This window comes from Chrysochloris asiatica, unplaced genomic scaffold, assembly GCF_000296735.1.
Source record: "Chrysochloris asiatica unplaced genomic scaffold, ChrAsi1.0 scaffold00011, whole genome shotgun sequence".
In the NCBI taxonomy this organism is placed as follows: Eukaryota; Metazoa; Chordata; class Mammalia; order Afrosoricida; family Chrysochloridae; genus Chrysochloris; species Chrysochloris asiatica.
Genome location: NW_006408529.1, coordinates 14,924,840 through 14,936,978, shown reverse-complemented (window position 1 = coordinate 14,936,978; position 12,139 = coordinate 14,924,840). Strand labels below are relative to the sequence as shown.

At 40.8% G+C, this 12,139-nt stretch overlaps 1 protein-coding gene across 1 annotated transcript in view; it reads left to right on the top strand.

The window, feature by feature from the left end:
- The window catches only part of ENPP6 (ectonucleotide pyrophosphatase/phosphodiesterase 6), a 149,215-nt gene that overhangs the window by 116,425 nt on the left and 20,651 nt on the right, over positions 1-12,139 (top strand). Inside the window, exons 4-6 of the mRNA XM_006834428.1 lie at positions 4,136-4,277; positions 4,847-5,026; positions 9,086-9,223. Of these exons, the coding sequence (XP_006834491.1) occupies positions 4,136-4,277; positions 4,847-5,026; positions 9,086-9,223 (460 nt within the window). The remainder of the gene's footprint in view (positions 1-4,135; positions 4,278-4,846; positions 5,027-9,085; positions 9,224-12,139) is intronic.

Here is a 12,139-nt window from a genome sequence, read left to right as displayed (position 1 = left end):
CTCATGACTGATCTGGATATGTTCTTTTTGACAATGAATGCAACACCATTCTTCTTCAATTTTTCATTCCTGGTATAATAAACCATGTGGTTGTCAGATCCAAAATAGCCAATACCAGTCCATTTCAGCTTACTAATGCCTAAGATATATCAATGTTTATGTGTTCCAGTTCATTTTTGACAATTTCCAATTTTCCTAGATTCATACTTCATACATTCCTTGTTATAATTATTAATGGTTGTTTACAGTTGCTTCTCTTCATTTTGAGTGGTGTCCATCAGCAAAAGAAGGTCTCGAAGACTTTACTCCAAGCTCATCAGCACAGTCAACTCTATATTGAGGAGGAAATTCTTCCTCTGTCGCATTTTTAGTGCTTTCCAACTCGAGCAGCTCACCTTACAGCACTATATCTGGCAATATTCTGATTACCTTCATCATGTTTCAATATTCAATATTTTGGTGTTGACAGTGTTCTACTGCTATTCATAAAGTTTTCAGTAACGAATTATTTGGAAATAGCCCATCTCTCCTTCTTCCTAATGCAATATGTGAATATGGTAGGTAGCCTTAAAGAAACCAACCCAGTGAGTGATGTAATAGAGTAAGGCATTCTCTTATTCCCTGTGGGGTTCAATTCCTGGCCAAAACACGTCAAGTATAGCCACCACCCCTTAATCAGTGGAGGCTGTGTCTGACTATGATGCAGAACAGCTTTCAATGGAGCTTCTAGGCTAAGACAATCTAGGAAGGAAGGCCTGAAAATGTAATTTTGAAAATCAGTCAGTGAAAACTCTATGAATCATAATATTTCAATATGCAATGAGTAGTGTTTTATTTTGTCATGCATGACTTGGGAGATGAGTTGATAGCATACAATAGCAATAACCTAAAGTAATGTGACCTAAAAGCATTTCATTGAACTTTAATGTAACCAAAATCTCACTATGATGAGTCACAGCTGTATAAAACAGAATACAAGTCCTGGCATGGAAGTATGGACAACTAAACAGATAAAGTGTTGTATGAATCAGCACACAAAGGATGGAAAAAAATGCAACTGCATAAAGCGGCTAAGTGTTAAGGCTTTTCTGAGGGAATGACTTACATAATGCTCTACTATGTTCAACTACAAGGAGCTCTGGTAACATAGTGGTTATGAATTGGGCTGCTAACCTCAGGGTCAGCAGTTTGAAACTAGCAGCTGTTGCATGGGAGAAAGATGAGGCTTTCTGCTCCCATAAAGATTTATAGCCTTGGGAACCCTGTACAGGGTCGCTGTGAGTCAGGACGACTCCACAGCACATAACAACAACAATGTTCAAATACAGTGGAGAAGGAGTACCATCAGCCCCATCAGTCTAATGATTATGGGACTCAAAAATGTTTAAGGATGAATGTGTATATAAATGCCATTACATAGTACAAACGTCTACCCACCACCTACACACTTGTGGGACCCGAAAGGGACTTTTTGTTCTCCACTGTCTATAGATACAGAGGAAGTTAGGATTAGTCATTCACACATTAGCAAGTATGAATAATGATCTTATCATTTGTGAGAAACACCTAAATAATAACTTAAACCAATTCACATTGTGCAGGAGGATGGTAATGGTGCTTATTAAAGAGGACCACTTTAATTTGTTCTAAAAAGAGAAAGGAACATTTGACTAGCTACTTCATTTGACTTGAAACCAATGTATTCACTAAGCTATTAACAGAGTTCACCTCAGGATACCAGGTAGCACATTCCAACATTATGAAAGAGTTTCCCCTCTTGTCAAAACTGACCATTGTGAAGGAAGATGTGTGGCAGAACAGTCTCTAGAGCTTGCTCCACAGTTTAGTTGATGGATTGTGGAGGTGGACATTGGTTGTTTGTTGTGTAACTTCAAGTTAATTCCAGCTCCTAATATCCTTCTATAGTACAGAGTAGAACTGCCCCCAAGGTCTTTTCTTCTGCAGAGCCACTAGGTGGGTTCAAAACACCAACATTTGAGTTAGTGTTATACCACCAGGGCTCCTTAAGGCCCAGGGCAGTAAAGCAAAAATGTTCTGCATTTGGAGTTTTAAGATTTGAATTTCTAGATCTAGATGTGTCATAAAGATTTGTGAAGCCATCAGTAACTCCTAGAACTCTTTAAGCCTCTTTTTCCACTTGCAAAATCTGTAAATACTTTTCGACAAAGAAATCTTTCTCTGCAGTTCCAGAACTTGGCAGTGTATTATAGAAAAATGAAAGTGATTCAGTTTCACAGTGATGCCTTTGCTTTGTGTCATATCTAGTTTTCTCAAGGTTGTAGGATTCTTTAGAGTCATTTACGAAAGATCATGTAAGCACAATGTGTTCCTATTGGTGTGGACTGTTGAATTCTTTCAGAGCATTCAAAGGATGTGTTCAGGGTCTTGCAGTCAATGGACCTAAGTTTGAATCCTACAGGCCTCTCATTAGCTGTGTGATGCTGGTCACTGTCTTGAGGTATCTGTTCAAGGCAATCTTATCTTAAAGGGTTATTATAAAAATAAAATAATACATATATAAGCCCTTAACATCATGCCTGACCCTATTAGTTATTGTGTGTTAAATATCATTATACAATCAGTTGATATTTGTAGAATTCCTGCTGTGTGCCAAGTTCTGAGATTCAATGGAGAATGAATCACAGTCCCTAGGGTGAAATAATCTCATAATTTAGTGAAGGATAGGAATACATAAAGTGGGCAATTACTGCAGGTTGTAAAAAAAATCATGAGCAAGTAGTGAGTCAAAAGTGCCAAGGAAACATAAAGGAGAGCTACCACAAAATCCTTGAGGTATCAGAGGAAGCTTCATGTAGGAGGCAACATCTTCTCTGAGGCCTGAAGGATGAGCTGAAGCTGCTTAACTCAGGCCATGTGAGCAAGCACACTGAACAGTGATGAGGCTATATTTTCCTTCTTTCTGGATTTTGAGATCCAAGGTGCAGCAGATCCTGTAGGTATGCTTTTCTTCCCATTCAGAGTGTTGGTGAGGCCACATCAGGAGAGATCATGTCACCTCGTTTATGCGTGTGTTCGATACATAAGTTTCCCAAGAGAATTATATCAGTCCTCGGAGAATATTAGTAACCCTTGAAAGCCCCAACAGAGAAATTAGCTTTAAATTATTTTCCTTTGCTTCACCTTCTTCATCTTCTATGAGTTGCTTTAATACTACTGATATCACCATCATCAACATAACCATCATCATCATTGTCTTTTTTTTTAACTTTTTATTGAGAATTGAGTGAAGGTTCATCATCACTGTCTTGAACTTTCTGGGGAGAATGTGGGTGGAGCCAGAACTGAATGAAGCTACTTAGCATGTGTCAGACACACTGTGGGAAGGAGGGAAAGGACAGTGTCTGGCACTCCCCCACCTTCCCATGCCATAAGACTACTGCTACAATTTATATTACTTGTTCTCAGCCATTCTTAGCCCAGCAGGCTAAAAGGATTAAATAACTTGGATTTCTGCCGTCAGTACTCTCGCCAAGAGGTAGAGTTTTGCCAGACCACGTCATCCTGGGACCCATAGCAATGTGGTCACTGCCAGATGTCAGTCTCTGTCCATATTGGTACTCCCTTTCTGATGTACCACAGAACAAGGGTCCCGGGGGTGTCTGTTAGTGTCAAACCCTGAATACTAGTCTGTTTGTCTCCCTACCGGTTGCCATGATAAAGCTTATTTTTATTCTTGCCAGACCACTAAACCCCAAATCTTTTAGTTAGAAACTTCTTTTTAAGTTCAACAATAGTTCAACAGTAGTTATCTAGATAATTACTTCTAGTGTATTGTATCTTCCCATGACTGTATGTGGTGAGGGGGAAGCTATCAGAACTATTCCCTGCCTGTTAATACATCTTCTAGACCTTTGGGAGAGAAAAGCAAATGATCAATAGATAAGCTTGCTGACTTTGTCATCAAGATTCTCAAGACTGATAATTCCTGGAGTTGCTTATTCTCCCTTGGAGATTCCAACTTCAGTTGAAGGCATTGACTTTGTTGGACATAGAGGGTGGTATTGAGGGATGTCAGTGTCTTCAAATGGTGGGGGATAGGGAGGAAGGTGGTAGGGTCTCCTCATCTATTACTTTACCACCTTATTTCTTCCAGGAGTGGCCGGGCTGATCTGGCAGCCATATACCATGAACGTATTGATGTTGAAGGCCACCACTATGGCCCTTCGTCACCTCAAAGAAAAGATGCCCTCCAAGCTGTGGACACCGTCCTGAAGTACATGACCAAGTGGATTCAGGTGACCTACAGCAAGGACAGCTGGTCTGATGTTCTCTCCTGTCACTGTCTTCTTGTCTCCTTGACTACAATACTACACCTTCAATATCTTCCTTCTCATTACTGATAGCTGAGTTGTTGTGAAGTGCTGTCAAGTCGATTCTGCCCCATAGCGACCCTGTATAGGATTTCTGAGGAGCAGCTGGTGAGCTTGAACTGCCGACCTTGCAGTTCAAATGGCTTTGCAGTCTGGGGCATTAACCCACAGCATCACACCAGTAGGCCAGTGCAAATGCCTTGATGGTTCTCTTTTCTTCGCTCAATGCTGAGCTGCTAACCACAAGTTCAGCAGTTCAAGCCCACCAGTTATTCATTGGAAACCCAATACAGGGTCACTCTGAGTCAGAACCAACTCAATGGCACTTACAAATAGTAACAACAACTCAGGGCAGAATTTAGATGACTAAAGTCTCTCAATATCCTTTCACCTATGATTTGTAGTTTTTGTTTTGTTTTAAGCATCTTTACAGAATTGTCTGATTGTAAGATCCTTTCTTGCTGCTGTAATAACTGCTTTTGTTGACTCCACAGGAACGGGAGCTGCAGGATGACTTGAACGTCATGATCTTCTCAGATCATGGGATGACTGATATCTTCTGGATGGATAAAGTGATTGAGCTGAATAAGTATATCAACATGAATGACCTACTGCAAGTGAAGGACCGAGGGCCTGTTGTGAGCCTTTGGCCAGTTCCTGGGAAACATTCAGAGGCAAGATGTGTCACAAAGGGTGGGAGGAGGGCATGGGGGCAGGTGAGAGGAAGAGGGGTGGGAACTTCTGCATTTTCCATCACTCTGTGTTTCATCGTTTTACTGTAGTTTTAATTCTGAGATATGGAACAATGTGAGGATTATACTCTGGGGGCAAATGACATGCATTTGTCGAGTGACTAATGTTAAGCTGTCCATTCTGCCTGGGTCTCTATTTTCTCTTCTCTAAAATGAAAATGACATTATCTACCTCACTGAGTTTTTTGGAGAGTAAATGAGATTAAGGATGTGTAGAACTTACCATAGGTCAAACACACTGGAAGGACTTAATGTTGTTAGTTGTTGTTGAGTGAATTCCAACTCATGGCAATCCAATGTACAGCAGAATGAAACACACTGTCTGATCCTGTGCCATCCTCGTGATCATCAGCATGCTTGAGTTCAATTGCTGTCTTCCAATGAAGGGTGTTCTCCTTCCAGCACTATGGTTCGTTGGTTGGCAGTGTTCTGTGGAGTCGGTCCAAGTCATAGCGACCCTGTACAGGGTTTCCAAAGCTGTAAGTCTTTACAGAATCATAAAGTCTCACCTTTCTCCTGCAGAATAGCCTGTAGATTCAAACTTCTGGCCTTGAAGTTAGCAGTCCAGCGCTCCAGCACTATATAGGTCCATATTCTGTCATCCATGAAGTTTTCATTGACTGGTTTTTGGAAGTCGATCAGCACACTTTATTTCTCAGTCTATGTTAGTCTGGAAACTGCTGAAATTTGTCTTCCATGGGTGATCTTGCTGGTATTTGAAATGCTGGTGGCATAGCTTCTAGCATCACACCCACACGCAAGCCATCATGGTACAACAAACTGACAGATGGGTGGTAGAAATGCTTAGTAGGAATATTTTATTATTTGCTAAAATGAAGTACTTCTCAGGCAAATCTGGGGAATATCACATGCATACATAGAATGGCTCAGCTCCTTGTCTCAGGAGCCACACTGCTGGGATTCAAATCCTGTCTCTGTCATCACCTGGTAACTGGGCAAAGTACTTAACATGGACCCTGTGTGCCTTCTCTGTGAGAGTGCCGAGACAATAGTAGCTGCCTTCCCGGGTGGCTATAAAGCACGTAGGAGTGTGTCTACTAAACCCATGATAAGGACCACATGCTGTTGTTGTTGTTAAGTGCTTAAGTGTTGTTAAGTGTTAAGTGTTGAGTCAGCTCTGACTCATTGCCACCCTGTATAAGGTGTCTGAGGAGCTGCTGGTGAGCTTGTACCACCAACCTTGTGGTTCAAATTGACTTTGTAGTCCAACACATCACCGTTAAAGGTGAGTGTTTCCAAGAGTGTGTGGCTGAGCTTCCTCAGTGAGGCAGATGTGAGACACAACTCTGTTCCTCACAGTCATTGCTCTCCAGGAAGTCACCACCCTGACAGGTTTTCTCAAAACAATACCATTATCTGGCAATACTTAATAAATCACCCTGAGAAAATGACATTTCAGATTGATTGCTTTGTCCTCAAGTTACTTGGTGGCGTCCCACTACAGACTTCATGGCTTTTGCCTACTCCCAGAAAAAATTCTTCTGGACCAGGAAGTGGTTCCATTCCCTGGGGAGGCCTAGGCTGTTGCCAGAGAAAGAAACCAACCACAGGAGTGTCAGGAACTGGCTGTGGGTTTGGAGTCTGCATCCATCCTCAGATAACTCACTGGTATTGATGGGATAGGCACAGGTTAGTGTAGGTCAGCTTTGCCATCTTCCCAGAGGGAGATGCTCCTCTTGGTCCTGCTCATCATTTGCAGCCCATCTGTCCCTTTTGTCACACTGGTGGAGAGTGATGGCTCAGTGGTAGAATTCCCACCTTCCATGCACCTCAAGTGCAGCCGCCATCACTTTGTCATTGGAGGAGGTGTGTTGCTATGATGCTGAGTGGTTTTCAGCAGAGCAGCTAGACTAAAACAGACTAGGAAGAACGACCTCGTGATCTACATCTGAAACCCAGCCAATAAAAACATTATGGATTACAGCAGTGTAATCTACAACTGATCATTGGGATGGTGCAGGACAAGACTCTTTTGTTGCATTCTGTATTTTGACCATGACTCAGGGGCTGACTCAATGACAGCTAACAACACACTTAGCCATTAAAAAGTGCACTCCTCCTCATTTTTGCCTTGATCCCCCATTTCTCTCGGACTCCAGGGTCAGGAATTGGAGATGCTGAATGTATTTACACAATGTTCCCATAAGCTTCCTAAATGTGAAATCAGGAAGGATTTTTTTACACATCGTCAGGTCTTGCAGTAAATGGCTTCCTGCAAAGAAGCTCTATTTTCCTGGCAAAGAAGATGGTCTGTCTCTCCAATTTGGCACTTAGGAAAGTGCCATCTTCAGAATGCTTTAGCATCAACAGCTTGTGAGCTGGGAAGAGCCGCTTCTAAGGTGGTGTTTAAGTCAGGCAACTGTAAGCAACCCAAAAGCAATTGGTTGCTTATTCAAAAGCGGGGGTGTGTTTGGGTGACAGTTAGTCATGTGGCGGGCACAACAGTTTGTGAGACCTGTTATGTGTCATCAAATTTTTCACTTATCCAACATCTTTCTGCAAAAATACTCTTAAGAACTATGGATTTTCTTATGTGTAAAACCATAATTCATTAAACCACCAGAGACTATCTACTAAGCAGCCTGAAAACTAATTGGATTTCAGAAGTGGATTGATAAACTCAATGTTACATTCAGCTGTACTGATCCATTTTATGGAGTCCTGATGTGGTAGTACAGGGTAAGCACTGGACTGATAACCGCAATGTGAGCATTTCAAACACACCAGCAGCTCCTTTGGAAACCCCATACAGGCTTGTTGTGAGTTGGAACCTACTGGCCAGCACTTAACAACAACATTCCTACCCAGAGCTACATGTCTGATTTGGTTAAAGGCCAGCAAGTTGACATTAGCTGGAAGATTTTATTTTAGCTGTATTTAAAATGCTGCTAAATGTTAGAAATATGTACAAAGTTTGCATCATCATCATGTAGTCTGCAATGGAATTAATGGCAAATGTCTAGTTCTTTTACTTTTCAAGTGTAGTTAGGGCATGCTTTAGGTCAAATTGGAACAAATCTTCTTTCTTTGATCTTTGTGATAATAAACATTGTTATTGTTAAGGGCATCGAGTGAGTTCTGACTCATAGGGTTTCCAATAAGCATCTGGTGGGCTTGAACCATCAACTTTGTGGTTAGTAGTCCAGTGTGTATCTACAGTGCCACACATTAGACGGACCAATTTCTCATCTAAGAATTTTTGACATACTTTTTATAATTTATTAATTACTGAACAGGCACAAAATATTTAGTATAAAATATCCAAGATGTAAAGGTTAATGTTATAATGGACAACTCATACTCAATAAACATGTAAGCAACAGAACATTATTTATACCAGGGTCATCTCTTGTTTCTGTCTCAGAATCAACCACCTTTACTGAATCCTAAGAGAAAACCCACTGGCCTAAGTTTTCAATGACAATGTCCACAATTCTTTTTTATAAGTTTACCATGTGTGCTGTTTAGTTTTGTAGTTATTTGAACTCTCTACAGTAATCCTGTTTGTATGTTTCTGCAGCTTGGTTTTTCACCATGGCCTGAGATTTTTGAAATCTTTCCTTGTGATCCATGTAGCTGTACTTCATCCATTTTTATTGCTGGATAGTATTCTCTTGTGGAAATACCCCATGATTCAACTACTTCTTTTGCTGTTGGTGGGCACTTGGGCTGATTCAGTTTGCAGTATATATTCCTACAAGTACACATGCACAAAAGTATCTCAGTAGTTGACTTATTAAGTTAGAAAGTATGTGGGATGTCAGTCTTATTTAGTACGTCCACAATGTTTTGTGAAGTATAGAAAAGTTTTTATTTTTATTTAACCAATTCTATGTTTGTTTATTTGTTTTTACCATTTCTTCTTTGCATTTGTAAGACCTCACAGCCAATGTCTTATAAAGATTCAAACCGATTTACGAAAGAGAATGCAAAACTGGTCATTCTTGGTTTTCTCTGCAGATCTATAATACGTTGAGAACAGTGGGACACATGACTGTGTATGAGAAAGAAGCCATACCGAGCAGGTTCTATTACAAGAAAGGGAAGTTTGTCTCTCCTTTGACCTTAGTGGCTGATGAAGGATGGTTCATAGCTGAGGTAATTATATTTTAAAAGATATAACAGATGTTATGTTCATTATACAAATTCTACAAATAATACAAAGATAAACAATAATTATTTACCTTTTATACTGAACTGATTTTTTTTTTTTTTTTCACTATGTGTCATTCACTGTACTGTTTCCTTATTTGGAGAAGCAAGAGGTTTGATCAGGTGAATTTCAGACACATACTATAGACATGAGCCCAGAGTCCTGCCTTAGACTTCATGGCTCCAGACTCACTGTATTTTAACAAACAGGCCTTAACTCAATTACCAAGGCTTACAATGTAACCTGTTAAGTTTAAAGCGGAATAATTACTGTGAACAAAATCAATTGCTCTAGGGCAGCCAAAAGCAAAGAGAGGCCCAGCTTTGCTTTCTACCTTTATGATAAATATTTAGCAAACAAAACTCTATAGATTCAGTTTCCCAGTTTGCCAACTTGATTTTACAGAGATTATCTTGCATTTTTGGTCCAAACCCTAATTGCCGCATGCCTGGATACCTTCAACAGCCTCCTCCTTGTCTATTTAAGATATTGGGCCAATGTGGGAAGACCTGGCCCTTCATGGGAATCCACCTTCATATTGTGTTTAGAATAAAACCCTGAAGAAGGGAAATTGCAAATGGATCAGACTACAGGATAGAAGAGCATGGAATTTTTGGAACATGAGAGTAGATGGTCAAGGCCATCTAACACTAGAACTTAGTGGGTCAGAGAGAGAGCAGGTGATGACCAGCAGGCATACTGACCAACTAATGATGAAATCCAGGGACCTAGTTGTGGAAAAATGCAGTTCTGTGCTATGAAACTCAGTGTTTCCAGAGAAGAGAGTCATTTGTGCGTGCTCTCTGACACAGTGAAATACCGGGTCACTGAGGATGTGGGAACATAGCAGATAAGGGTACAAATGTTCACTCTCACAGATCAGAGGCCAAGAGAGGCCTCTTGTTTGTGGAGCAGGGTCACCTATGTCACGTGATGTAAAAGACCACTGAGGTGTTTCCAAGTGTTCTAAGAACCAAATGCTTCTCTTCATTTTATTTTAGGCTCAGAATATTTCTTTTAGCTCTTCAACAGTGTCTGCATTGCATATACAGGCAGTCAGTATGGTTCATCGGGTATGCATCTATCCAACTGTACTCCATAAAGCCAAGTTGAACAAAAGGGTTTAATTTTTAAAGTTGTTGCTTTTTTTTTGTCCATTTAAAATTCTGCCATAATTAATTTGCAATTTTAAATGCAAACAGACTTTGAGGGGTATTCCACAGTTGGCTGTCACTCATTGCCTAGCATGATTATGTGTGTTATTGTTGTTGTTAGGTGCCTTTGAGTCAGTACCGACCCATAGCGACCCTATGAACAGCAGAACGAAACACTGCCCGATCCTGGGCCAACCTCATTACTATTGCCACGCTTGAGTCCATCGATGCTGCTACTTGGCCCATCCATCTCGCTGGGGGTCTTCCTCTTTTTCTCTGACCCTCCCTCCATCCTACCAAACATGATATCCTTCCCCAATGACTGGTCCCCCCTGACAATATGTCTGAAGTATGAGAGACAAAGTTGGGCCATCCTGGCCTCCAAGGGGTACTCTGTACCCACCCTTTAATTCCTCTGATTTTGATGAAATCAATTATACTAAGAGGCTAGTTCATGGTAAGGAGGAAGATTTTAAGAATGCAGAGATGATTTGGGGTAATTTGGTAGAAGATAGGCTCAGGGTAGGGTTTGGCAAAGCCAGAAGGCACCATGGAGACATTGAGCACTGATGAGATGCCATCAGACTTCCAATGGGAGAGGCCCTAGACAACCTTATTCCCATGTCCCACTAGGTGGGACAGGTACTGGTAACGCTGCTACAGCCACAAGCGTTGTCAGAAAAGATGCGTTCTGCAAGATAACCATGGTAGCTTGACAGTACAGCATCCAGCAAGAAGAGGCCGGTCATTACAACGAGTGACTAAATCCCAGTGATAGGAGTTTGAGGGATATCCATTAATGCTTTGCTCATAAGCAATAGACCACAAGAATAAATGCAACTTAAATAATAATGAATTATTATATCACATAACTAGAAGTCTAGAGATAGACAATTACAGGGTTAGTTAATCCAGCACTTCAATGATATCAAGGCCCTGAGTCAGCTCTCCTGCTATTCTTTTGCCTTTGCCTTGAAGGTCAAAAGACAGCTAGCTGCTGCGGCTCCAAGCATCACATCTCCTCAGATCATCCAATAGCAAGAAAGAAGGAGGTGGCGTCTCCTCATATGGTCTCACTTTTATCAGGGAGAAGACTATGTCCAGGGGCACATGCAGTTTTTCTCTGACTCTGAAAAATATAGAATTTGAGGGGAATCTTTCTTTAAGGAAAGAGTACAGGACTGTTAATATTGCCTACAGGCCCAAGCAAAAGTGAGCTCCAATGCTAAAGTTTCCTTAACTGCAATGTAAATCCACCTGTACCCAGAACCCATTAGTAAACAGCTGCTTATGTCTCATCAACCAGCTAACTAGTCTGGTTAGAAAACTCCTGTCTCCGGTCAGCTTTGGTCCCAGATCTGGAACTTTTTGAAACCCTCTTGTATTGAAGATGACTTGTGCAGTTTTTTTTTTTTTTCCTTTATAATTCTTCAAAAAAAAAAAAAAGAGCATTGAAGTAATTTCAATAATACATGTAGCAGAAAGTTAATAAAAAATAAAAAAGTAAATCAGAAGGTGAAAGGAAGATAAATAGGATGGGGATAAAATAAGATTGGTTCTGAAAATAGCATTGGTGTCATTGTTGTTAGCTGTCATTGAGTTAATTACAACACATGGTAATCCCACATGGGTACAGTAGAACTGCTCCATAGGACCTTCAAGACTGTGACCTTTCAGAAACACATTGGCAGGTCTTACTTCCATCAT